We start from the raw sequence: 26,253 nt of genomic DNA, 5'->3' as shown, positions 1-26,253 counted from the left end.
TCACCGGAGAGCAGGGACCCAGAAGTCTTTCCATCAGCCGGTGTCACAATCACCTAGCAGCCCACATGACCTGAAGTCGACCATTTTCTTTAAGTTGTATTGCAAAATATTGACATTCCAGTTTCACAGAACCAGCGGATCACTTGAATGAACAGGATATGGAAGTTGCCATGGTAATGGCTAGGAAGAGTCTTAAACTCTTGCAAGTATACACAGTATCACCTCCCTATTTGAACAGCAGGAAGATTGGATGGCGGTGTGCTGTTACCAGGCACGAGGTAAAGGAGCAATAGAGGGAAACATTTCTGGGGAAGTTGTGAGGTGTGCTTGCATCGGTTGCCGATGGGTCTGTTTTGTATCTGAAATTTTACTGCAGATTTCTATATTTTAAATATGTATTTATGAAGATGGCATAGATTAAAAAGCATACATTTGTTGCTGCTCATTTACACTTCAAAATACTACTTTTACTATACTTTTTTACTATACTACTCTCAACTTTTGATAAAACCTGAGAGCCCTGGACACAAAGTAATTCAATTTAAATGTCAGGAGTATTGCTTAATGAATTAACAGGGTTACTGACAATCCATGTGGAAGCACAGTAATATCTATTGGAAATTAGAATTGGTTTTACCCATACATCACCAATATATGTATCTAAATGGCAACAAGACAATCTACATTGTAAATTACACATTTCCACAAAGCCACTGGTCCAATGAAATTGGAACCTTGTTCCATCGACCATAATAGGATTGTGTCATTCATAATTGCCCTTCCCAATCCCACAGAGTGCAGATCTAAGGGAGCTGCTACATGTGACCTGCTACATGTGAGCTGCTACACGTGACCTGCCACATGTGAGCTGCTACATGTGACCTGCTACATGTGAGCTGCTACATGTGACCTGCTACATGTGAGCTGCTACACGTGACCTGCCACATGTGAGCTGCTACATGTGACCTGCTACATGTGAGCTGCTACATGTGACCTGCTACATGTGAGCTGCTACACGTGACCTGCTTCATGTGAGATGCTACATGTGACCTGCTACATGTGACCTGCTACATGTGAGCTGCTACACGTGACCTGCTACACGTGACCTGCTACACGTGAGCTGCTACACGTGAGCTGCTACATGTGACCTGCTACACGTGACCTGCTACACGTGAGCTGCTACACGTGACCTGCTACACGTGACCTGCTACACGTGAGCTGCTACACGTGACCTGCTACACGTGAGCTGCTACACGTGACCTGCTACACGTGAGCTGCTACACGTGACCTGCTACACGTGACCTGCTACACGTGAGCTGCTACACGTGAGCTGCTACATGTGACCTGCTACATGTGACCTGCTACACGTGAGCTGCTACATGTGACCTGCTACATGTGACCTGCTACATGTGACCTGCTACACGTGAGCTGCTACACGTGACCTGCTACATGTGACCTGCTACACGTGACCTGCTACATATGACCTGCTACATGTGAGCTGCTACACGTGACCTGCTACACGTGACCTGCTACACGTGACCTGCTAAATGTGAGCTGCTACACGTGAGCTGGGTGGTGCGCGCTGCGTGGCGCGCTGTGTTCCACCAGCATGACCGTTGGCCGGCCCGGGAGCGGCTGCCTTTACAACCTCCAAACACAGATAATGTTGGAGGACCTGCTGTGTGCCATCGTTTTCTCTGTTTACGGAACGGGACATTCATATGCGTTAAGATAGTGAACAATGTATAGGCTACGGGTGAGGATTAGGGTTAGATTTTGGATCGGATAGTTGAACAAAGTAAAATTATGGGTAGGAATGTAGATGCAAAACTTGAGTCCAAAAGCATGTTGTCTTCACACCCCAAAAAAAGAGAATTGTCTGAGGATTGAAGACCCATCCAGAACTCTGATATGTTGGTGTTACGTAAGCACTGGCAAAAAGATGCTGTCTGACAGAGCAGGAGTTATTACATTTACATTACATTTATTCATTTAGCAGATGCTTTTATCCAAAGCGACTTCCAAGAGAGAGCTTTACAAAGTGCATAGGTCACTGATCATAACAACAAGATAGCCAAAAAACATCGCGAGTAGCCAAAACATGAAGCACACATTGTGAACAACCAAAGTAAGTGCCAAAGGGAAGAACCATAAGAGCATGTAGTTAAACAAGTTACAATTAAACAACATGAACCGCTATAAGTGCAAGTGTACCTGTGGAAAAAAGCAAGCAACAGTAATAAAAACAATATATCACAGCGAGAACAAAAATTTAAATCAGTTACCACTAACCACAAGAGCAACAAGTCTCTAAGTAAAAGTCATTGTGATCCTTGAGGAAACTAACATCGGGTCAAGCGAACCATTCCTAAGTACCGTTGTACTCCCGGAACAAGTGCGTCTTGAGCCTTTTCTTGAAGGTGGAGAGACAGTCAGTATCTCTGATGGAGGTGGGGAGTTGATTCCACCACTGGGGGGCCAGACAGGAGAAGAGCTTGTGTTGGGACCGGGCGGTCTTGAGCGGTGGGACCACCAGGCGGTTGTCTGAAGAAGACCGTAGGTGACGGGTGGGGGTGTAAGGCTGCAGGAGAGACTTGATGTAGACGGGTGCAGTCCCGTTCACTGCTCGGAAGGTCAATACCAGGGTCTTGAATCTGATACGGGCCATGATAGGTAGCCAGTGGAGAGAGATGAGGAGCGGGGTAACATGGGAGCGTCTGGGTAGATATTACAGCTTAATCACTCTTCTTTGTCATTGATAATTGTCAATGGTTCAACTGACAAGTATGTGACAGGCTCTCTCTTATGCTTCACAGTCTCTCTTTAATCTCTCTTTACATCTGTCTCCCTCCCCATTCATCTGGCCATCTATCATCTATCTATATTGTTCCGCTCTCCCATCATATCCTGTCCCTCCAGTGAAGCAAGGGTGTGGTTGCTTAAAGAATCACCTCTATCTTACTGGCATGGTGAGATGTTTGACTGGGACTGTGGGTAAGAAGTTGAGTATGCCTGGCATGTTTACTAAGTGAATACCTGTTCAGCATCCATCTAAGAGCAGCTTGTGTTTGGTTTGCTCACCTGTCACCTGCAAGCACCACGCCCTAGACCTGGCACATGCTCTCACATTTACCTGTAGGGCTACATTCTCCTTGTGGCTAGCCCTAGGACCTAGCCTTTACCTGTAGGGCTACATTCTCCTCGTGGCTAGCCCTAGGACCTAGCCTTTACCTGTAGGGCTGCTACATTCTCCTAGCGGCTAGCCCTAGGACCTAGCCTTTACCTGTAGGGCTGCTACATTCTCCTAGCGGCTAGCCCTAGGACCTAGCCTTTACCTGTAGGGCTGCTACATTCTCCTAGCGGCTAGCCCTAGGACCTAGCCTAAGCACTGGAACCACTAGGCACTAGTCCAGCCATAACATCTAAGAAAACTGTTATGAGTTCTAACACAATCAAACAAGTTTATGAGGAGTTCATATTAGCTGATCGGATTAGCAGGTGTGTAGTTGATATGGGGATCAGGTGTGTAGATGAGGTGGCAGAAGAGAGTTGTGATGTAGTATCCTACCCAACCTCCAGTGTTGGTAAATTCAGCCCAGGGTGATGACAGGGTTAGGGTGATGACTGGATTAGGGTGAGGGTGATGATAGGGTTAGGATGATGACAGGGTTAGGGTGATGACAGGCAGTGGGACCAATAGTGATCTGTAGGCCTACTGACTCATAACCTATCCCATAGGTTTGGACCAGCTTGCACAATATGGAGTTTAACCTGGTTGTGTGTCTGTGTATTGAGCCTGTAGTTGAGTGTGGGGTGTGACTATGTTTGTACATGAACACTGGTCATGGATGTGGGGGTGGTGTATGTGTGTATGTATGTGGCTCTTGTGTTCCACACCTTGCACCAGGTGAACGTGATTTTGATTGTTGTCAGAACTGGAAACTTAGTTTCAGTCTGAGCTGCAGTGAAGTGTAGAAGGAATGGAGACCAGGAGAGACAATAGACCAGGAGACACCAGGGAGACACCAGGGAGACTCCAGGAGAGACTAGAGACAGGGAGGGACTAGAAACCAGTAGAGACTAGATACCAGGAGAGATGAGACCAGGAAAGACCAGGAGAGAACAGGAGAGACTAGAGACTAGGAGAGACCAGGAGAGACTGGGAGAGATGAGGCCAGGAGAGATGAGACCAGGAGAGACTAGAGACTAGAAGAGACCAGGAGAGATGAGACTAGGAGAGACCAGGAGAGACCATGAGAGACCAGAGACAGCAGGACTACCCAGGGTTAGGGTTACTAGCGTGTAGGAGAACTAGTATTTCCTCTTTAGGAATGTGGGTGTTTCAGACACGCCTCGTGAAAACATGCAGGAAGCAGATGAACCACCTTCCCAGGAGGTGTGTATCCCCTACAGGAAGCAGATGAACCACCTTCCCAGGAGGTGTGTATCCCCTACAGGAAGCAGATGAACCACCTTCCCAGGAGGTGTGTATCCCCTACAGGAAGCAGATGAACCACCTTCCCAGGAGGTGTGTATCCCCACACCACACAGCCCCACTCACCCCCATCACCCTGTGTGACTCCCCAGTCAACACTGTGGAGTCCTTCCGCTTCCTGGGCACTATCCTCTCCCAGGACCTCAAGTGGGAACTGAACATCAGCTCCCTCACCAAGAAAGCACAACAGAGGATGTACTTCCTACGGCAGCTGAAGAAATTCAACCTGCCAAAGACAATGATGGTGCACTTCTACACAGCCATCATTGAGTCCATCCTCACCTCCTCCATCACCATCTGGCACGCTGCTGCCACTGCCAAGGACAAGAGCAGACTGCAGCGTATCATCCGCACTGCTGAGAAGGTGATTGGCTGCGATCTGCCTACCCTCGAGGACCTGCACACCTCGAGGACCCTGAGGCGAGCGAGGAAGATTGTGGCCGACTCCTCCCACCCTGGTCACTCCCTGTTTCAGTCACTCCCCTCCGGCAGAAGGCTGCGGTCCATCAGGACCAATACCACACGCCACAAAAACAGTTTCTTCCCTTCCGCTGTTGGCGTCTTCAACAAGGCCAAGGGTTCACACTGACTTCATGACTCAATGCCCTTAAAACACACTGCTTTTTGCACTGGACAATACAATCCTGTACCATTTGTATTTTTTGTAATATTTGTATTTTTATATTGTAAATTACTGCAACTTATATTTTATATTTTATTGTATAGTTTATTTTAATATAATTCCATTGCTAGTTATGTACCCTTAGTTTGCTAGTTATGTACCCTTAGTATAGTTAGTCCTCATATTTAAATTTCAGATTGCTATATGTTTAATGTTTGCACCTTCCTGCCAAAGCAAATTCCGTGTCTGTGCAAACTTTCATGGCGAATAAAACCCATTCTGATAAAACCCATTCTGATTTAAAGGTGAGCAGCCAGCCACCAACGAGGGTGTCAGGGAAGCACGGTTAAGGGATGGGATCCATGTTACTGCCTCCACATTCCTCCCCCTCTAACCCAAGACAGCTCTAACAGTTTCTCAGACTTCAGGATCACCTGTACTCCCCACATGTGTCTCACTGCACATAGAGACCACCTGTCTGTGTGTGAGAGAGACCACCTGTCTGTGTGAGAGAGAGACCACCTGTCTGTGTGAGAGAGAGACCACCTGTCTGTGTGAGAGAGACCACCTGTCTGTGTGAGAGAGAGACCACCTGTCTGTGTGAGAGAGAGACCACCTGTCTGTGAGAGAGAGACCACCTGTCTGTGTGAGAGAGATCACCTGTCTGTGTGAGAGAGAGACCACCTGTCTGTGTGAGACAGACCACCTGTCTGTGTGTGAGAGAGATTACCTGTCTGTGTGAGAGAGAGACAGAAGGAGAGAGAGACCACCTGTCTGTGTGTGAGAGAGACCACCTGTCTGTGTGAGAGAGACCACCTGTCTGTGTGAGAGAGAGACCACCTGTCTGTGTGAGAGAGAGACCACCTGTCTGTGTGAGAGAGACCACCTGTCTGTGTGAGAGAGAGACCACCTGTCTGTGTGAGAGAGAGACAGAAGGAGAGAGAGAGTGATGAGAGAGGAGGAATGTGAGAGAGTTGGACGGAGGGCAGGAACAGGTTATCCTAGTCTGTTGCTATAGTGACTACACACCTGTTCAGGGGCGGGGCGGAAATCGGGTGCGTGCACTTTACCTGGGTAGAGAGACTGCACTTTACCTGGGTAGAGAGACTGGACGGCAGCGAGACTGAACAGGAACGAGAAGGAAAGAGGAGAGAAGCTTACAGGGACTACAGACAGCCAAGATGTTTAAGAAGAAGGAATACAGTCCTGTGAAGATAAGCAAGTAAGCCAAATTATTCTTTGTATGTGCATATGTATTTGTGTGTGTGTTCTGGATATTGACATACTGTATACAGGTATATGATACAGGTGTCCAACTAATGTACACCGTACAGGTGTTTGTATAAATATGTACGATATGTATATATAGGATATATTCAGGTGTTTATTTTATATAGACCTGTATATAATATAAACATTTGTTTATATATACAGGGAGAATATTAATTTATTTAAATTTGGGCTACATTTACTTGTAACTGTTGTTTCCTTGTGGATTAATTATGTACTTTGCTCTGCTTTACTCTACTTTATTCTACTCTGCTCTACTCTAATATACTCTGCTCCCCTTCCCCCTTCCCCTGTCAAAGGGGTGTGGCAGTGTATTGATCTTGTAATTATAATTCTGTGCCAGCTCTGACTAGCTGTGTTGACATATTGTAATATAATGAGGGCTCCAGATTGAGACAGCAAGGAGACTGCAGCTCACAGCCCCTGATGAGTTATGATGTCTAACCATAAACCCATCAGCCCCAGCAGATGTTGTCATGTATCCCTTTGAGGGAAAGTAACCTGATAACTACACATGCTGTACCCTGGAAGGAAGTATTCTCTAGAAACTTTATTTCTAGTTGTTTAATACAGTGTGTATGAATCACTTTGTAGCATGTCCACTTCATTCATTCGACCACCAAGTGCTGGTTTACATTATCAAGCTACCTTGGTAAACGAAGAAGATTGGAATAACAGCAACATAAAGGTTAGGAATGTTCTATGGAGATAATGTTTGTTCTGTTCAGGGCTTGCTGTTCTAATCTCCTCTATGTGATCTCTTCGGCTGTTATTGAAACATGGACTTTGCAGTCAACCTTCTACACACGCACACACACACACACACACACACACACACACACACACACACACACACACACACACACACACACACACACACACACACACCCCTCTCACATACTGACATGATATGCTCTATGTGTGACAGATAAGCAGTTGTCGAACAAAATTGCCCGGACATTTGTGTTGCAATTAGACATGGACTCTACCACAGGGCTACATCTCTCTATCCTACCTTCTTCCCCTCCCTCCTCTCCCTCTTCCCTCTTCTCCATCCCTTCTTCCCTCATCTCCCTCCTCTTTTTCCCTCCTCTCCACCCCCCCCCCCCTTTACCCCTCCTGAACTGAAGAGATGCAGGCAAAGGAAGAGATTCATAAAAAATGTCAGTTAGGATTCCCTGCATTCCTGGGGACACACCCCTGTGATCCTTGAGTCTGTGTGTGTGAGAGAGAGAGAACTGTGTGTGTGTTGGGTGTGTCAGCTTAGATAACTGAAACTCTGAACGACAAGCAGGAATGACATAAATAGTTAAGGAGAGACACACCCAGCCCCAGCCCCATTTCTGCCTCTGCCTCTTCCCTGCCCCCAGCCTCAGCCCCAGCCGGAGGCCTCAACCCCAGGCTCAACCCCTGCCTCAGCCCCACCCCACCCCCTGCCCAGCCCCAAGCCCAGGCCCAGGCCCAAGCCCAGACCCAGACCCAGACCCAGACCAGTCCCAGTCCCAGTCCCAGACCAGTCCCAGACCCAGACCCAGACCCAGACCCGTCCCAGTCCCAGACCAGTCCCAGACCAGACCCAGACCCAGACCCAGACCAGTCCCAGACCAGACCCAGACCCAGACCCAGACCCAGACCCAGACCCAGACCCAGACCCAGACCCAGACCCAGACCCAGACTAGACCCAGACCAGTCCCAGACCCAGACCCAGACCCAGACCCAGACCAGACCTAGACCCAGACCCAGACCAGGCCCAGACCCAGACCAGGCACAGACCCACACCAGGCCCAGGCCCCCTGAGTGGTGATTAGGGGGTGGGACAAGAATTTCGTGCTTCTTTCTGTCATGGCTGGTGTTGATGAGAAAGCAGTGGCTGTTGTGTTCCAACTGCTTCTCCCTGTGTGTGTCTGTTGTGTGTGTGTTAGGAGCCAGGCTAATGACCTGGCTGTACTGATCGCCCGCATGCAGCACAACGCTGACCAGGTGGAAAAGAACGTGCTGAAGGCTGAGGAGCTGCTGGCTGCGGTGAGGAACACACACATTTTAGTCATTTATTTTAGTCACACACACACATATACACATACACACACACATATACACATACACACACACATATACATATATACACACACATATACATATACACGCACACACACACATATACACATACACATATACACACACACATATACACACATACACTAATGTGATTTATTTATTTATTAAGTCCATCTATCACCTCATTGCACATTGCACAAAATCACCAGTCAATTGCACTATTACCTGTCATATTGTCCTATTCTATATCATATTTTAATATTTTATACAGTATATCTTACATTGTATAGCATTGTTTAAAATGATTTATTATTTACTGGGTCTAAAAAAAATTACAATATTATTTACTCTTTATAGTTAAGCTTAATTTGCTTATCGTATACACCTTCCTGCCACAGTGAATTCCTTGTTTGTGTGAACTCACATGGTGAATAAAGCTCGTTCTGATTCTGATTCTGACACACACACACACACACACACATACACACACACATACATACACACACGCTTATACACAAATATGAGTGTGAGTATGGGTGTGTGTATGTAAAGGTGTGTGTGTATGATGCATGTGTGTGTGTGTGTGTGTGTAGGACCGGCAGAGAGAGAGCCATGCGCTGCAGCACCAGCAGGAGAGTGCTGATGAGTTGACTGAGGGAGAAGCTCTGCTGAAGCAGCTGTTCCTGGATGTGGACCAGGCCAAGAGGCTGCAGCACCCCCAGGCTGCAGAGATAGAGAACGAGTAGGACACACACACACAGATATACACTCACACACACGCTCAGACACAAACAGATATACGCACATACACACAAACAGACACACACACATACATACACACACACAGATATATAAACACATCGTGGGGAGTCAGGTGGCTGAGCGGTGAGGGAATCGGGCTAGTAATCCGAAGGTTGCCAGTTCGATTCCCGGTCAAGCCAAAATGACGTTGTGTCCTTGGGCAAGGCACTTCACCCTACTTGCCTCGGGGGAATGTCCCTGTACTTACTGTAAGTCGCTCTGGATAAGAGCATCTGCTAAATGTAAATGTAAACACAGACACAGATATACACACACTTGCTGTAACAAAACGTAACCCCATTTCCTCTTCTCTCCTCTATTCCTATATCTTTTTTCTTCTTCCTCCTCCCCCCCTCCCCTCCACCCATGCCCCCCCCCTGACTCCCCCCGTGCCCTCCCCCCCATGCCCTCCCCCTCCTCAGTGTGAGTAATCTGCATGAGCGCTGGTCGAAGGCCTGTGAGATCTACAGAGAGCTGTACGAACCTGTGAAGGGACTAGACCTGAGCCCACAAATCAACTGGAACCAAGTGATGCAGGACAAGCAGGTGAGACACGACAAGCAGGTGAGGCAGGACAAGCAGGTGAGGCAGGACAAGCGGGTGAGGCAGGACAAGCAGGTGAGACAGGACAAGCAGGTGAGGAAGGACAAGCAGGTGAGGCAGGACAAGCAGGTGAGGCAAGACAAGCAGGTGATGCAGGTGAGGCAGGACAAGCAAGTGAGGCAGGACAAGCGGGTGAGGCAGGACAAGCAGGTGAGGCAGGTGAGGCAGGACAAGCAGGTGAGGAAGGACAAGCAGGTGATGCAGGTGAGGCAGGACAAGCAGGTGAGGCAGGACAAGCAGGTGATGCAGGTGAGGCAGGACAAGCAGGTGAGGCAGGACAAGCAGGTGAGGCAGGACAAGCAGGTGAGGCAGGGACTGTTTTCTGACCCTATGTGTATTTTTTAAATAAAATATTTATTTAGAATGTGTTTGTATGTGCGTGTGTGGTGCGTGTGTTTGTGTGTGGGGTGTGTGTGCATGTGTGTATGTGCGTGTGGGGTGCATGTGTGTGTATGCACGTGCGTGTATGTGTGTGTGCGGTGCGTGTGTGTGCATGTGTGTGTGTGTGCATGTGGGGTGTGTGCAAACAGAAGCAGATGAACTCTACTGGTTATGGACCATCCCTGTCTGATGTGGAGAAGCAGATTGCTGCTCAGAACATCCTGCACCAGGAGATAGAGGCCTACAGACCCCAGCTGGACCCCTCGAACATGGTGACTACTGAAGCAATCGCAATCGAGTCAGTTAGTAGGCTCAATCATGTAGAGAGTTAGTGCACAATGTAGAGTCAGAGTTTCAGTCCTCAGCTCTCTTGACTGTGTGATTGTCCATGTCTGTGTTTGCAGGAGAAGAGTGCTGACATCAGGAAGCAGTGCTCTGACCTCCTGGTGAGTAGCTACTGCAGCGTTGATCTCTATCCTGGTGCTACTGCAGTGTTGATCTCTGCAGGATCACTCCGGTTTGACTCACCTGCATGTGACTGTGTTCCCTGTGTGTGTGTACAGGAGAGCTCCCAGGCCAGAAGCAAGCACCTGGGAACACTCTATGACTACATGCAGAGCTGCACCAAGGAGTTGGCCTACCTGGCAGAGGAACAGGATCGGATCCTCCGCAGGGACTGGAGCGACCGGATGCTGGATCCTCCAGGAGTACGCATGCAGTATGAGGTGAGGGGGGGGAGTACCCATGCAGTATGAGGTGAGGGGGGGGAGTACGCATGCAGTATGAGGTGAGGGGGGGAGTACCCATGCAGTATGAGGTGAGGGGGGGAGTACCCATGCAGTATGAGGTGAGGGGGGGAGTACCCATGCAGTATGAGGTGAGGGGGGGAGTACCCATGCAGTATGAGGTGAGGGGGGGAGTACCCATGCAGTATGAGGTGAGGGGGGGGAGTACCCATGCAGTATGAGGTGAGGGGGGGAGTACCCATGCAGTATGAGGTGAGGGGGGGAGTACCCATGCAGTATGAGGTGAGGGGGGGGAGTACCCATGCAGTATGAGGTGAGGGGGGGGAGTACGCATGCAGTATGAGGTGAGGGGGGGGAGTACCCATGCAGTATGAGGTGAGGGGGGGGAGTACCCATGCAGTATGAGGTGAGGGGGGGGAGTACCCATGCAGTATGAGGTGAGGTGAGGGGGGAGTACCCATGCAGTATGAGGTGAGGGGGGGAGTACCCATGCAGTATGAGGTGAGGGGGGGAGTACCCATGCAGTATGAGGTGAGGGGGAGGAGTACGCATGCAGTATGAGGTGAGGGGGGGGAGTACCCATGCAGTATGAGGTGAGGGGGGGGAGTACGCATGCAGTATGAGGTGAGGGGGGGAGTACGCATGCAGTATGAGGTGAGGGGGGGGAGTACCCATGCAGTATGAGGTGAGGGGGGGGAGTACGCATGCAGTATGAGGTGAGGGGGGGAGTACGCATGCAGTATGAGGTGAGGGGGGGAGTACCCATGCAATATGAGGTGAGGAGGGGGGCGGGCAGTACCCATGCAGTATGAGGTATGAGTATACCTCAGTATACCTCACATGAGTATGAGAACAGATATGCAAGTGAGGCCAAGTGAAGAGCAGAGATGGGAGAGTAATCTGGCCTTGACAAGCAACTTGGTGAAGAATGCCCACATGTGCTACATGTGCTACCTTTGTTAGTGCTATGTGTCATAGTGCTACCTGTGCTAGTTTACCAGTGCTACCTGTGCTAGTTTACCAGTGCTACCTGTGCTAGTTTACCAGTGCTACCTGTGCTAGTTTACCAGTGCTACCTGTGCTCTCTTACATTTACATTTAGTCATTTAGCAGACGCTCTTATCCAGAGCGACTTACAGTAAGTACAGGGACATTCCCCCACGAAGCAAGTAGGGTGAAGTGCCTTGCCCAAGGACACAACATCATTTGGTTGCATAGCCGGGAATCGAACTAGCAACCTTCTGATTACTAGCCCGATTCCCTAACCACTCAGCCATCTGACTCCCTACCTCTCATCCAACAGAAGTTCAAGAACAATACTCTGCTGACCCACGAGAAGGAGACCAGCCAGCTGCTGCAGAATGGAGACCGGCTGGTGCAGATTAAGCACCCTGCCAGCGCCACCATTGAGGTACACTCACACACACACACACTCACACTGACCCACACTCACACACACTCACACTGACACACACCCATACTCACACATACTCACACACACACACACACACACACACACACACACACACACACACACACACACACACACACACACACACACACACACACACACACACACATACTCACACTCTCTCACACACACTCACACACACTCACACTGACACACACCCATACTCACACATACTCACACACACACACACACACACTCACACTGACACACATCCATACTCACACATACTCACACACACACACACACTCACACTGACCCACACTGACCCACACTCACACTGACCCACACTCACACACACTCACACTGACCCACACTCACACACACTCACACTGACACACACCCACACACACTCACACTGACACACACCCATACTCACCCATACTCACACACACACACACACACACACACACATACTCACACTCTCTCACACACACTCACACACACACCCTCACACTGACCCACACTCACACTGACACACACCCATACTCACACATACTCACACACACACAAACACACACACATACTCACACTCTCTCACACACACACACACTGACACACACCCACACTCACACTGACACACACCCATACTCACACATACTCACACACACACACACACACACATACTCACACTCTCTCACACACACACACACAAACACACTCACACTGACACACACCCACACTCACACATACACTCACACTGACACACACCCATACTCACACACACACCCATACTCACACACACACACACACACACACACTCAGGGTGCCTGGTGGCACCCTGAGTGTGTTACTGTAGTTACTGTAGTGATGCTGTGTTGCAGGCACACCGGGATGCAGTGCAGAACGAGTGGCAGAGTTTCCTCAACCTTTGCATCTGCCAGGAGACTCACCTGGACAACATAGAGGACTACAAGAAGGTACTGCGCACACACTCTCACACACACTCACAGAAATGTGGGTTTCTGTGTGTGTTCCTCAGTACCAGCTGGATGGTGTGTGTGTGTTCCTCAGTACCAGCTGGATGGCGTGTGTGTGTGTTCCTCAGTACCAGCTGAATGGCGTGTGTGTGTGTTCCTCAGTACCAGCTGAATGGCGTGTGTGTGTGTTCCTCAGTACCAGCTGAATGGCGTGTGTGTGTGTTCCTCAGTACCAGCTGAATGGCGTGTGTGTGTGTTCCTCAGTACCAGCTGAATGGCGTGTGTGTGTGTTCCTCAGTACCAGCTGGATGGCGTGTGTGTGTTCCTCAGTACCAGCTGAATGGCGTGTGTGTGTTCCTCAGTACCAGCTGAATGGCGTGTGTGTGTGTTCCTCAGTACCAGCTGGATGGTGTGTGTGTGTTCCTCAGTACCAGCTGAATGGCGTGTGTGTGTTCCTCAGTACCAGCTGAATGGCGTGTGTGTGTGTTCCTCAGTACCAGCTGGATGGTGTGTGTGTGTTCCTCAGTACCAGCTGAATGGCGTGTGTGTGTGTTCCTCAGTACCAGCTGGATGGTGTGTGTGTGTTCCTCAGTACCAGCTGAATGGTGTGTGTGTGTTCCTCAGTACCAGCTGAATGGCGTGTGTGTTCCTCAGTACCAGCTGGATGGTGTGTGTGTGTTCCTCAGTACCAGCTGAATGGTGTGTGTGTGTGTTCCTTAGTACCAGCTGAATGGTGTGTGTGTGTGTTCCTCAGTACCAGCTGAATGGTGTGTGTGTGTTCCTCAGTACCAGCTGGATGGTGTGTGTGTGTTCCTCAGTACCAGCTGGATGGTGTGTGTGTGTTCCTCAGTACCAGCTGAATGGTGTGTGTGTGTGTTCCTCAGTACCAGCTGAATGGTGTGTGTGTGTGTTCCTCAGTACCAGCTGAATGGTGTGTGTGTGTTCCTCAGTACCAGCTGGATGGTGTGTGTGTGTTCCTCAGTACCAGCTGAATGGTGTGTGTGTGTGTTCCTCAGTACCAGCTGAATGGTGTGTGTGTGTGTTCCTCAGTACCAGCTGAATGGTGTGTGTGTGTGTTCCTCAGTACCAGCTGAATGGTGTGTGTGTGTGTTCCTCAGTACCAGCTGGATGCTGAGACCCTGGGAGAGTCCCTGAGGAGGCTGAGCTTGTCCCTGGACCCGCGGGCGTTGGCCAACCGGAGCAACCCTGAGGTGCTTCTGCAGCTGGAGGTGGGAGAACCTCCAAACTGTCTCGTTCTACAGGAGATACTCCTGGGTATCTGGGTTCTATAGGCACACATTCAGAGTGTTCTTTGCTCTCCATAGTGGTAGAACACATTCTGGTTCTGGTTGCTTTTATTTAGATTGTTCAGTACATTTCAGTCTAACCCTAACCTTACCCAGCTGCCTGACCCCTGACCCAGCTGTGTGGTCCCCAGGGAGAGCTCTCTGCGCTGGAGCGAAACGAGCAGCGTCTCCTGGCCTTGAGGCAGCTCAGCTCCAACATCGCCCCCCTCAGGCTGCGCCGCCTGCCCCCCACCAAGCCCACAACCCTGCTGGCCCTGTGTGACTGGACCAACGAAGAGGTAGGCACAAACACACCACCTAAATATTCAGAATGTCATTGTGTAAGTAGACAAGGCCAGACAGAGAAGCAGTGTCTGCTGCTCCCACCTCTCCTGTCTGCTGCTCCCACCTCTCCTGTCTGCTGCTCCCACCTCTCCTGTCTGCTGCTCCCACCTCTCCTGTCTGCTGCTCCCACCTCTCCTGTCTGCTGCTCCCACCTCTCCTGTCTTCTGCTCTTACTGTCCTCTCATCCTCTCCTCCTGTCTTCTGCTCTTACTGTCCTCTCCACCTCTCCTCCTGTCCTCCTCTCCTCTCCCCCTCTCCTCCTGTCCTCTCCTTCTCTCCTCCTGTCCTCTCCTCCTCTCCTCTCCCCCTCTCCTCCTGTCCTGTCCTCCTGTCCTCCTGTCCTCTCCTCCTCTACTCCTGTCCTCTCCTCCTGTCCTCTCCTCCTGTCCTCTCCTCCTCTCCTCCTCTCCTCCTGTCCTCTCCTCCTGTCCTCTCCTCCTGTCTTCTACTCTTGCTGTCCTCTTCTCTCCTCCTGTCTTCTGCTCCTGCTGTCCTCTCCTCCTGTCTTCATGTCCTTTCCGCCTCTCCTCCTGTCTTCCTGTCATTTGCTCCTCTTGTCCTTATACTGTCCTCCTCCTCCTTTATCCTCCTCTCAGAACTTGATAAGTCAAGGAGAGAGTCTGATTCTGAAGGACAACTCAGAGGTGATCTGGGAGGTCCAGACCAGTGCTGGGACGAGGAAGACTGTCCCAGGGGCGTGCCTGCTCATCCCCCCTCCTGATGCCCAGGCCATGGACACCCTGGCCAGGTGAGCCCCGTTGCGCTCAGCCCTGCCTGGTCCACAGACATAATAGTTTACATAACAAGGAATTTACTTTGGTGGGCAGGTGCATAAACATATAAGAATCTTAAAAAAGTGTGTGCAGTCCTTAAATATAAAAAGTTAGACATGTGTTTTATATTTCTTAGAAATGTCTTATTACAAAATACGAACAAAACTGTACAATTTAAAATAAAATATTAATATAAAGTAAAAGAGTGCAGTGAGGCTCTGTGCCAGAGGAGCGTTAATGTAACGCTCAGTATTTTATACGTGAGTTAGTGACAATTGGGGGTTCTGGGCCTTGTTGATGAGGCCAGCTGCAGATGGAAAGAAACTGTTCTTGTGGCGTGAGGTTTTGGTCCTGATGGAACGCAGTCTCCTGCCGGAGGGGAGTGGCTGAAACAGGGAGTGACCAGGGTGGGAGGAGTCGGCCACAATCTTCCTTGCTCGCCTCAGTGTCCTCGAGGTGTGCAGGTCCTCGAGGGAAGGCAGATTGCAGCCTATCACCTTCTCTGCAGCGCAGATGATACGCTGCAATCTGCTCTTGTCCTTGACAGTGGCAGCAGTGTACCAGATGGTGATGGAGGAGGTGAGGATGGATCCTCTGTTGTGCTTTCTTGGTGAGGGAGCTGATGTTCAGTTCCAACGTGAGGTACTAGGAGAGGATAGTACCCAGGAAGCGGAAGGGCTCCACAGTGTTGACTGGGGAGTCACACAGGTTGATGGGGCTGAGTGGGGCTGGGTTTTTCCTGAAGTTTTCTACAGCCATCTCCACTATCTTAACCCTTAGATGCGTGAGTTCTAAATATTTCCGATGCTCCCCATAGCGTGAGTTATTTTTCGGTAACTGAAGCTTTAGTTAGCTTCTGTTACCTAGCAACCTAGCATAATACTCATAGCAATGCTACTACCTGGTAGTGTTACTTGTTAGCCTCCTCATTGTAAATTTTGAAGCCATACTATAGAGTTTGTCATATAGTTTTTGTCTATCGGAAAATAGTCAGTTGGAATGTTCAAAATCACACGTGCGACGTTACGCTGTGAGACCCGCATTCGAACAATCACATATGTGCGACGCTACTCCTTAATGGGTTAAGAGCATTGAGCTCCAAGTTGTTCTGGCTGCACCAGGTCACCAGGATGTCAGCTTCCCACCTTTAGTAAGACTCATCCCTACCAGAGATGAACCCAATGAGGGTGGTGTCGTCCACAAACTTCAGGAGTTTGACGGACTGATGATTGGACGTGCAGCTGTTGGTGTACAGGGAGAAGAGCAGAGGGGAAAGGACGCAGCCCTGAGGAGATCCGGTGCTGATGAACCGGGAGTCAGAGATGTGTTTTCCCAGCTTCACACACTGCTTCTACGGCTAGCTCTTGACTATCATCTCTTGTTTAACGACTGGAATTCGACTGGGACTTTTGGAGCGTGATAAACTCGGGTGTGACGTCATTCCCAGTTCCGAGTTGGGATTTCCGATGTCAAATGGAATGCAGCATCACCCTAACCCTAAACCTTGAACAGTGTGTTACCTTCTCCCTCCTGAATGGAAAGAGTCGTCTCTGGGGTGGGGGGGAGGGGGCCTCTGGGGTGGGGGGGAGGGGGCCTCTGGGGTGGGTAGATGTGGGTCAGGACAGTCCAGTTGTCTTTCAAAACGACAGTAGACATTTTTCAGGTCGTTGGCCAGGCGAGTACAGTCGTTTAGCCTCTGTCACCGCCTTGCTAAACCTGTTCTTCGTTTCCTTGAATCTGTTTCTATCCCCACTCCTGAAAGCTTCCTCCTTGTCCAACCTGAGCCTTCTGAGTTTTGTTGTGAACCAGGGTTTGTCGTTGTTGTAGCTCACCCTGGTGCGTGTTGGTATATGTGTGCTTGTTTGTGTGTGTAGTCTGGACAAGGAACTGACGGACCTGAAGAAGAGGAGAACAGCTTTGATGTCGTCTCTGAGGAGCTCTGGTGTGGATGTTGTTAGAGCACAGACAGCAGGTGAGAGATAACACCTTGCTACTCTGCTATGCTCTGTTCTGCTGTACTGCACTATATGAGCCTCTGTGTCCCCACAGCCCCCGTCTCCAGCGCCCCCGAGGCGCCCAGAGTGTCGGAGCTGGCGGAGCAGCTGGAGCGGATCAGCGGCAGGCTGGAGCAGAGTGAGAGAGAAATCCTGGGACGGACCAGAGCTCCGCTGGACCGCAGGAGCCCCACGACTGACCTGAGCAGCAGGCTGGCTCTGCAGCAGGTTCACCACAACATTACTTAATCATGTAGCACAAGATACATATAATGCATAAGAGAAGTACAGCAGAAAATCCAGGATCAGAAGTGCATCGTTCTAACAGAATTTTGATGGGCAAAGTTTATATGTATGTGCCTGTATTTAACAGGCACAGTGAAAAGTGATCACATTTCAGCTACTATGCACAGTTTAACAAGAATTATATCTCTACCCCTTAACCCTAACCCCAAACTACTACAGCGCAACAATTATAACTCCATACTGATAACATCCCAGTATGAAATTGTCAATGCACCCCCCCCCAGGTCACCAGTGTGACGGTGCGGGGGCTGGAGGCAGAAAAGGCAGCTGTCCAGAGGGAGTTGGAGCCCATCGTATCCCAGAATGCCCTGGGTCATGCCAACTCTTCTCTACCCCTGAAGCTCAATGCCGTGAACAACAAGTTTGACTCCATCAACACCCTCTCCGACCTCTACACCAAGAAGTAATATTCAAATATGAGTTCATTTGTGAAAACGGACGCTCTTTTTAAATTAATTTTCACAAATTCTGTTTTGTTTATTGTACAATCCATACATAATACTAATTAAAAATAATACAAGTACATACATATTGTACATGTTGGTTTGATTAAGTAAAAGTAAATGAAGGTAACTTAAAAAAGTACAACTTTATGAAACTTTCAGGTTTCCTCTTCATTTTACACCCTAGTAGATAGCATCACCGGATCTTCAGTTTAGTCCAAATTATTCATCTTTTAGGATGACTTTGATCCAAAGATCCCGGTCAGACTGCATATTTTGGACATCACCTGACATGAATACTGCATTGATTACATGAAACTGATTTATTGGTTTCTGATCTAACCCTAAACTTCAGGTATATTTATATGTACGTATAGAGTTATAACTTCCTTGCTCTTCCTCTCCCTCCTCCTCCTCCTCCCTCTCTTCTCCTCCCTCCTCCTCCTTTTCTTACTTATTCCTCCTACTCCACCCTCCCTCCTCCCCCTCCCCAGGGCCACAGCCTCCATGTTTCTGGAGAAGCAGGTCCAAAAGGTGGATGAGATGATATCTGGCTTTGAGGAGCAGCTGGCAGAGGAAGGAGCCATCCCTGACATGCCCGGCGCCCTGCAGAACCACAATCTGAAACTACAGGTACCCCCTCTCTTGCTTTGGTCCTCCCATCTCTCCCTCATCCAGAGCCCTGCAGAATCGCAGTCTGAAACTTCTTCCCCCAGGCTCTGCGCAGGGAGGTGTCGTCAGGGCAGGAGGACATGCACAAGATGAGTAGGGATCTGGAGAACGTGGAGCAGCTAAGCAGTTCTCTGCAGAAGAGCTTCGGGGATTTCTGTCCTGACATCCAGCGCCAGGCGGCCCGGGTGAGGCAGCTCCGGAACCGCTACGCCAACGTCAACAGCCAGATACAAGAGAGGTGGGGCTTCTGCTACCCTGACAACACACCCACGGGGCTTATCTTTCCCTCTCTCTCCACTAACCCTCCAATCACCCATTCTCTCTGTCATCATCCCTGTTAATAGTAATGATAATGTGCTCAGTTAGTTCCAAAGAAACGTACAGGGGGGATTTAAACCCTCGACCTCTTGATCTGCAGTCAAATGCTCTGCCACTGAGCTATACCCATCCCCATGTTCTATCACTGAGCTATACCCATCCCCATGCTCTACCACTGAGCTATACCCATCCCCATGCTCTACCACTGAGCTATACCCATCCCCATGCTCTACCACTGAGCTATACCCAGCCCCATGCTCTACCACTGAGCTATACCCAGCCCCATGCTCTACCTCTGAGCTATATCCATCCCCATGCTCTACCACTGAGCTATACCCATTCCCATGCTCTACCACTGAGCTATACCCAGCCCCATGCTCTACCTCTGAGCTATACCCAGCCCCATGCTCTACCTCTGAGCTATACCCAGCCCCATGCTCTACCTCTGAGCTATACCCATCCCCATGTTCTACCACTGAGCTATACCCATCCCCATGCTCTACCACTGAGCTATACCCATCCCCATGCTCTACCACTGAGCTATACCCATCCCCATGCTCTACCACTGAGCTATACCCATCCCAGCTGTCCTGTCTCCCATGTCTCGTTCTGTCTTTTGTGAAGAAGACTGTACTTTGATATTGTTTTATTATTTACTGTTTCTTTTGTTGCAGAACTTCTCTGATTCAAGAAGCAGCCAATAAGAACCAAGGGTTCCAGACCTCTGTCCAATCATTGAACTCATTCCTGACCAGCTTGCCCAATAATACAATCAATCCCAGCGATGGCTTGTCTCAAATCAACGCAAAGCAAAACTCTCAGAAGGTCAGTTAATGCAAATTCCGGAGTACAGAGTATTGTCAGTACTGTTCTGTTCGGTGTCACCTCTCAAATGGTGGACTGAATTTAATGGTTTGATATTGTATGTTTGATTGCCATAGACAGACAGACAGAAAGACAGACCGGCAGATAGATACATCTGAAAGATAGATTGATATAGTTTCTGAAGATTTCTTCTGCATGATTGTTGTTCCCTGTGTAGAGAGTGGTGGAGGATGTTCAGAGGAAGTCTGAGGATCTGAAACGAGCAGTGGAACAGTCTAGAGATTTGCAGAACCTTCTCAACGTGAGTTCACACACCTGATCACCTGATGTCCTATGATCACCAGGTCCCCCATGATCACCTGATGTCCTATGTTCACCTGATCTCATTTAAAAAGCCATGCAGAGGACTCACATCAAAAGGTGGCATATGAACGAAACACAGAGCGCTTATACACAAAGTGTTGTAATTTTAACACAGTGCACATGCATGTTCTGCTGGATTAACTTCATAAATCACAATCCAGTCTTACTCTGGTGCAGGTGTCTCGTCCCACCCTCTTAACGCCCAGCGTTGCCTAGAAACAGTCACTGAAACACTTCAAATTAATATTCATCCATGACTGCATGATGACAATGACGGCAAACCCCAACTGAAGCTTTTGGGTGTTACTCTGTAACTGACAATGACAGGGCCGTTCTGCACGGACATGTGATAATAGTATGTTACATGTTCGTAAAAATGTCGGGGGGGGGGGGGGGGGGGGGAGAGAATGCACAGATTTTGGGAGCCAATCGAAAGGTCAGAGTGCAGTGAACATTTTGACACCACGAAATCCGGGAAATTCCAAATGGAGCCGAAGTTATTACCGAGTGTGAGTGAGTGACTGTACGCTTCCATCAGCAAATTTAGCATGATGCAACCAGAGTTCATGGCTATTCATGGATGAGTAGTCTCTGTTTACTTTCCCGTTGTTCCCGTTGTTGACACGTTCATGGTCAGACAAAGACGTTGATTGTACCTGCAGATCTCGAAATGGTTTACATCAATATATCGACAAAAACGATATATGGCAGTCAAAAATTATTTTTGGGGGTGGGGGGGCGGTTAAGCGGGCCATGGAATTTAACAACGTATTGCAGCTAATACAATCAACAATAAAAATCGAATAGACTTGATTATGTTGGAGTAAATGTATGATGGAAATTAAAATATGTAGCCAACATGATTCACCACACCACTGCTGAGAAACATTCTGTTTTGGACTTGGGTAACTTTAATATCTATCTGTCCTGTTTAGGTACTGTGTGATCATCTAGCTATATGTAGTCAAGCATGTTCATGTTTTTCTGTTGCTGTTATGTGCTCAACATGCAGCAAATATTAATCAGGAAATATAAATCTCTCTGAGCTGTTCAGGTCCTCATCTTCTGTTTTTCAACATTTCAGGAGTATGAGGCCAAGACTGATAAATACCGAGCTGTGAGAGGCGACAATGATGAGACTGATGCCAAGAGACGCCATGTTTCCGCCATGGCTGACGCTGTGGAGAAAAAGGTACTGACCCTGAAAAGGGAGGACTGTAGGTGCTCCTGGGTCTGTCCTGGTGTCTGATGTGTCTGTGTGTGTCCCTGCTGCAGGAGAGGGATCTGCTGCACATGTACTCTGAGGTGTCCGCTGCAAACAATCAGCGACTGAGCCAGATGGGTTTGGCTAAGAACATCATTGCTCAGGTACAGTGTAGAAAACTGTTATCAAGGCATGTCCTTATTATGGTCTCTCCTACCATGCAGGAATGTGTTGACAGGAATGACTGTTAATATCCGATCTTACTCTCTGTCTTTTTCCCCCTCTCTTTCCCCACATCTCCCCCGGATCAGAACGAGGAGAAGGTGACCCTGGTGGAGGTGAAGCAGCAGATGCAGATGCAAAGCCAGCAGAGGAACCTGGAGGAGACCGACGGCCTGAGGAAAGAGTTGGCTGACGAGGTCGTCAGACGCACCCACGCCGAGAATGACCTGGACACCTACAGGAAGAGGTTCATGTCTCTGAAGAGCCGCCGAGGCGTGGAACGCGTGGAGGAGAAGGAGGTGGTTCAGTACTACCGCGACCCTAAGCTGGAGGGCGACCTGGAGGCCCTAAGGAACAAGATCAAGCAGGAGGCCATGCTGCGCTCAGGAACCCAGTCTGAGATTGAGATGGTCAACCAGAAGGTCATCCTCCTGGAGGCTGAGAGGACGAGTGTGAAGCCCAAGCTCGTGACCAAGGTGCTGACGGAGTTTGAGAGGGATCCCCAGCTGGACAAGGAGGCGGCCAGACTCCGGGAGGAGATGCGCAAGATCAGGGAGGAGGTGCTGCTGCGAGACTCAGAGACCGTCCAGATGAAGACAGAGATCACGGTTCTGGCGCAGCAGAAGCCGAAGATCAAGGAGACCGTAGTGAAGAAGGAGGTGGTGAAGTTGGAGAAGGACCCAGAGATGCTGAAGGCCGTTCACACCTTCCAGATGGAGATCTCAGAAGAAGGTTCACGCAGTAAGGCTCTCAACGACAACATCTTCCATACCAGGAGCGAGATCAACACCCTGGAGAGGGTCATCCCCACCATCCAGCCCAAGATCATCTTGAAGGAGCTGAAAAGAGTGGAACAGGATCCACTTCTTCTGGAAGAGTCCAAGACCCTCAGGACGTCCCTGGAGGAGGTGAACAGTGAGAACAGCAGCCTGCTGAGAGCGATCTCCAGCTTGCAGCTGCGCTACAGCGAGGTAGAGAAGGTGAAGCCCAGACTGGAGGTGAAGGAGATCATCAACGAAATCTACAGGGTGGATCCGGACACCGAGCTGGAGCTGCAGCGGCTGAGGAAGCAGCTGCAGGAGTACAGACGGAACTGCTCCAACCTGGAGCAGGAGATCAACATAGTGATGGTGGACCTGAAGACCCTGCGCTCCCAGAAACCCAAGGTGGAGTACAAGGAAGTGACCCAGGAGGTGATTAAGGAGGAGAAGAGCCCTGAGGTCATCCGAGAGCTACAGAGATTGAATGAACAAGTGTCCCGGCTGCGAATCACTTACGACAGCACCCTGGATATTCTCAGCCGCCTACGCAAGGAGAGGAATGAGTGGAAGACAGAAAAGTCTAAGGTTGAGATGAAGCTGGTGACCAAGGAGGTGATAAAGTATGAAAACGACCCCCTGTTGGAGAAGGAGGCTGATCGGCTGAGGAAAGACCTGAGGCTGGAGATCCAGCAGCGCCGCAACGTTGAGGAGACGGTCTTTGACTTGCAGAACAAGTACATCCTCCTGGAGAGACAGAAGCCAGAGGAGAAGATTGTGACTCAGGAGATTGTTCATCTCCAGACGGACCCCAAGCAGATCCAGGAGCACGAGAAGCTGAACAAGACCTTAGACGAGGAGGTGAAGGTGCGCAGGAAGCTGGAGCTGGAAGTCAGGCAGCTGAGGAGCCTGGTGGAGGAGAAGGAGAGGAGCCTGGTGCTCATGGATGACGGTCAGAAGAAGATCCAGGTGGAGGCGGAGCTGAGGCAGATCAGAACCCTCATCCTAGAGCTGGAGAACACGCCTCCTCCAATCGAGGAGAAGATCATCATCAAGGAAGTCCTGAAGGTGGAGAGGGACCCCAAACTGGAGAGGCTGACCGATGGCCTCCGTACAGACATGGAGATCGAGGGCACCAGCATCAGTCGCCTGGAGAGAGACATCCGCAACCTGAGAATCAAGCTAGACATCTTGCAGAAGGAGAAGTCGGTAGAGAAGATAGTTTACAAAGAGGTGATTAGAGTGGAGAAGGACCAGACAGTGGAATCAGAGAGGGACCACCTCCTGGATCTGGTGGGCCAGGAGAGGAATGCCAGACGTGACCAGGAGGACCAGATCCAGAAGCTGAACTCCAAGATGACCCGGCTGCAGAGCTCCAGGTCCAGCAGCTGCCAGGAGGAGAGCAGCCTCACGCTCGGCCGAGACAGCCTGCTGAAGGAGAAGGAGAAGCTCAGGCAGGAGCTACACTCCATGGAGGCAGAGAAGCAGGACATCAGCATCACCTTCCAGCAGCAGTCCAAACTCCTCAGCGAGAGGAACCAGGTCAGCAGGCAGAGGAGTATCAAGATGGAGTCAGAGGTTCAGGGTCTGGAGAGGGACATCTTGAATGAAAAAGACAGGATCCACCAGAGGGAGACCACCATCATGGAGCTGCAGGCTGCCATGAAGAAGGAAGACCACTCCGAGACCCACACCACAGAGACAAACCTCTCCACCAAGATCACCATCCTGGACCCAGAGACGGGTAAGGACATGTCCCCCTATGACGCATATCTGGAGGGGGTGATTGACCGTAAGCAGTACATCCACCTGCAGGAGCTGGAGTGCGACTGGGAGGAGATCTCTTCCCACGGGCCCGATGGGGAAACCTCCATCCTGCAGGACCGAAAGAGCGGGAAGCAGTTCTCCGTCAAAAACGCCCTGGCGGACGGACGACTGACACAGTACGATGTGCACCGCTACAAGGAAGGCAAAATGCCCATCTCAGAGTTCGCCCTCTTAGTTGCCGGAGAAAACAAACCAAAGCCCTTCCTCGGCCCAATCTCTGTCCCCAAGACATCTACGAAGACGAGTGTGTCGTCTCCTCTTAGCTCCATGCCGTCCTCCCTCAGATCCTCTTACTCCAGCCTCACCAGCATCAGCTCTGCTGAGGAGTCATTCCCCATTTGCGGCATCCTGGACACCACCACCGGCAGCCGTATGTCTGTGCGCAGTGCCTTGACACGCAAGCTCCTGGATCCCGACACCGCAATCGTCTTGCTGGAGGCGCAGGCGGCCACGGGCGGCATCGTGGACCTTAACAGAAAGGACAAGTACTCCGTCCACAAGGCTGCGGAGCGCGGCCTCATCGACACCAGCCATCTCCACAAGCTGCTGAATGCCCAGAAAGCCTTCACTGGTGTGGAGGACCCAGTCACCAGGGAGCGCCTGTCAGCCGGCCAGGCGGGAGAGAAGGGCTGGATCCCCCACGACAGCGCTATGAGGTTCATGGAGGCACAGTACCTGACGGGAGGCCTGGTGGACCCCCACAAGGCCGGACGCCTCAGCATCCAAGATGCCCTCTACACCAAGATGATTGACAGCACGGTTGCCAAGGATCTCCAGGATGTGTCCGCCCACTCTAAAACCATTGTGGACCCTATCTCCAAAGAGAAGATCTCCTACAAGGAGGCGATGGATCGCTGCAAGAAGGATGTGAGCACAGGACTGTTGCTGCTGCCTGCAGCGTCTGGTGGATCACACAGCCAGGTCTAGACACCTTAGATCCACGACTAAAGGCTTTACATTTTGATTTATTGAGCAGTTGCTTTGATCAAAAGCGACATACTAATGGTTCAATTGGAAAGTACAGCAGCATCCAGCACAAATCAAGGATTAAGGATGCCTGGTTATGGTGAAGGTTAGCACTGACATGGCCACCTGAAGAGGGGCATGCAGCCATATTTACATGTGAGGGTTAGTGTAGGTATATAATAGGATAGTGTAGAATAGGGATTGATTTATGTTGTTCACAGATTAATTGATTTTGGTTCCTGTTTGTATGAGGAGATTTCTGGGACTTAATGTGAATGTTCTGCTCTGGATGGTTTGTGTGAGAATCCTAATGTATTGTCTTAATGATCTTTAAAAAAATATTTTAATTATTATAATTATTTTACTTTATTACTTATTTTAGAATCATATTCCAAATTTGAATCTTGTTTGACCCGTAGTCTTCATTAAAGGATAATTACATGAATAGATTAGCCTTGTGTTTAACGTGTTCATAGTTCTTATTATAGAGTGAGGGGGTCCGAGTGAGGGGGTCAGGGGTCAGAGTGAGGGTATCCGAGTGAGGGGGTTAGGGGTCCGAGTGAGGGGTCA

The 26,253-nt window shown here is 49.8% G+C and overlaps 1 protein-coding gene across 2 annotated transcripts; it reads left to right on the top strand.

Annotated features, from left to right (window-relative positions):
• The first annotated feature begins 6,213 nt into the window (after positions 1-6,213).
• Positions 6,214-26,135, top strand: LOC136937269 (envoplakin-like). Of its 2 annotated transcripts, XM_067230855.1 has the most exons (22): positions 6,214-6,339; positions 8,330-8,429; positions 9,056-9,204; positions 9,686-9,809; positions 10,397-10,519; positions 10,652-10,693; positions 10,811-10,972; positions 12,297-12,404; positions 13,286-13,381; positions 14,500-14,610; positions 14,820-14,966; positions 15,609-15,760; positions 17,660-17,757; positions 17,835-18,007; positions 18,310-18,488; positions 19,023-19,161; positions 19,245-19,438; positions 20,193-20,343; positions 20,561-20,644; positions 21,791-21,898; positions 21,982-22,074; positions 22,222-26,135. In XM_067230855.1, the coding sequence occupies exons 1-22, from the start codon at positions 6,299-6,301 to the stop codon at positions 25,642-25,644; spliced, it is 5,997 nt and encodes a 1,998-aa protein (XP_067086956.1). In that variant the 5' UTR covers positions 6,214-6,298; the 3' UTR covers positions 25,645-26,135. The 2 variants fall into 2 exon arrangements, with proteins under 2 accessions (XP_067086956.1, XP_067086957.1); XM_067230856.1 differs by lacking the exons at positions 6,214-6,339; positions 8,330-8,429; positions 9,056-9,204; ... (2 more) ...; positions 10,652-10,693; positions 10,811-10,972 and adding an exon at positions 11,725-11,739.
• Positions 26,136-26,253: the final 118 nt, after the last annotated feature.

The sequence above is a fragment of the Osmerus mordax genome, chromosome 3 (assembly GCF_038355195.1).
Source record: "Osmerus mordax isolate fOsmMor3 chromosome 3, fOsmMor3.pri, whole genome shotgun sequence".
Taxonomy (NCBI): Eukaryota; Metazoa; Chordata; class Actinopteri; order Osmeriformes; family Osmeridae; genus Osmerus; species Osmerus mordax.
Note: the sequence above shows the minus strand (reverse complement) of the source record. Positions and strands in the feature narration are given on the sequence as shown.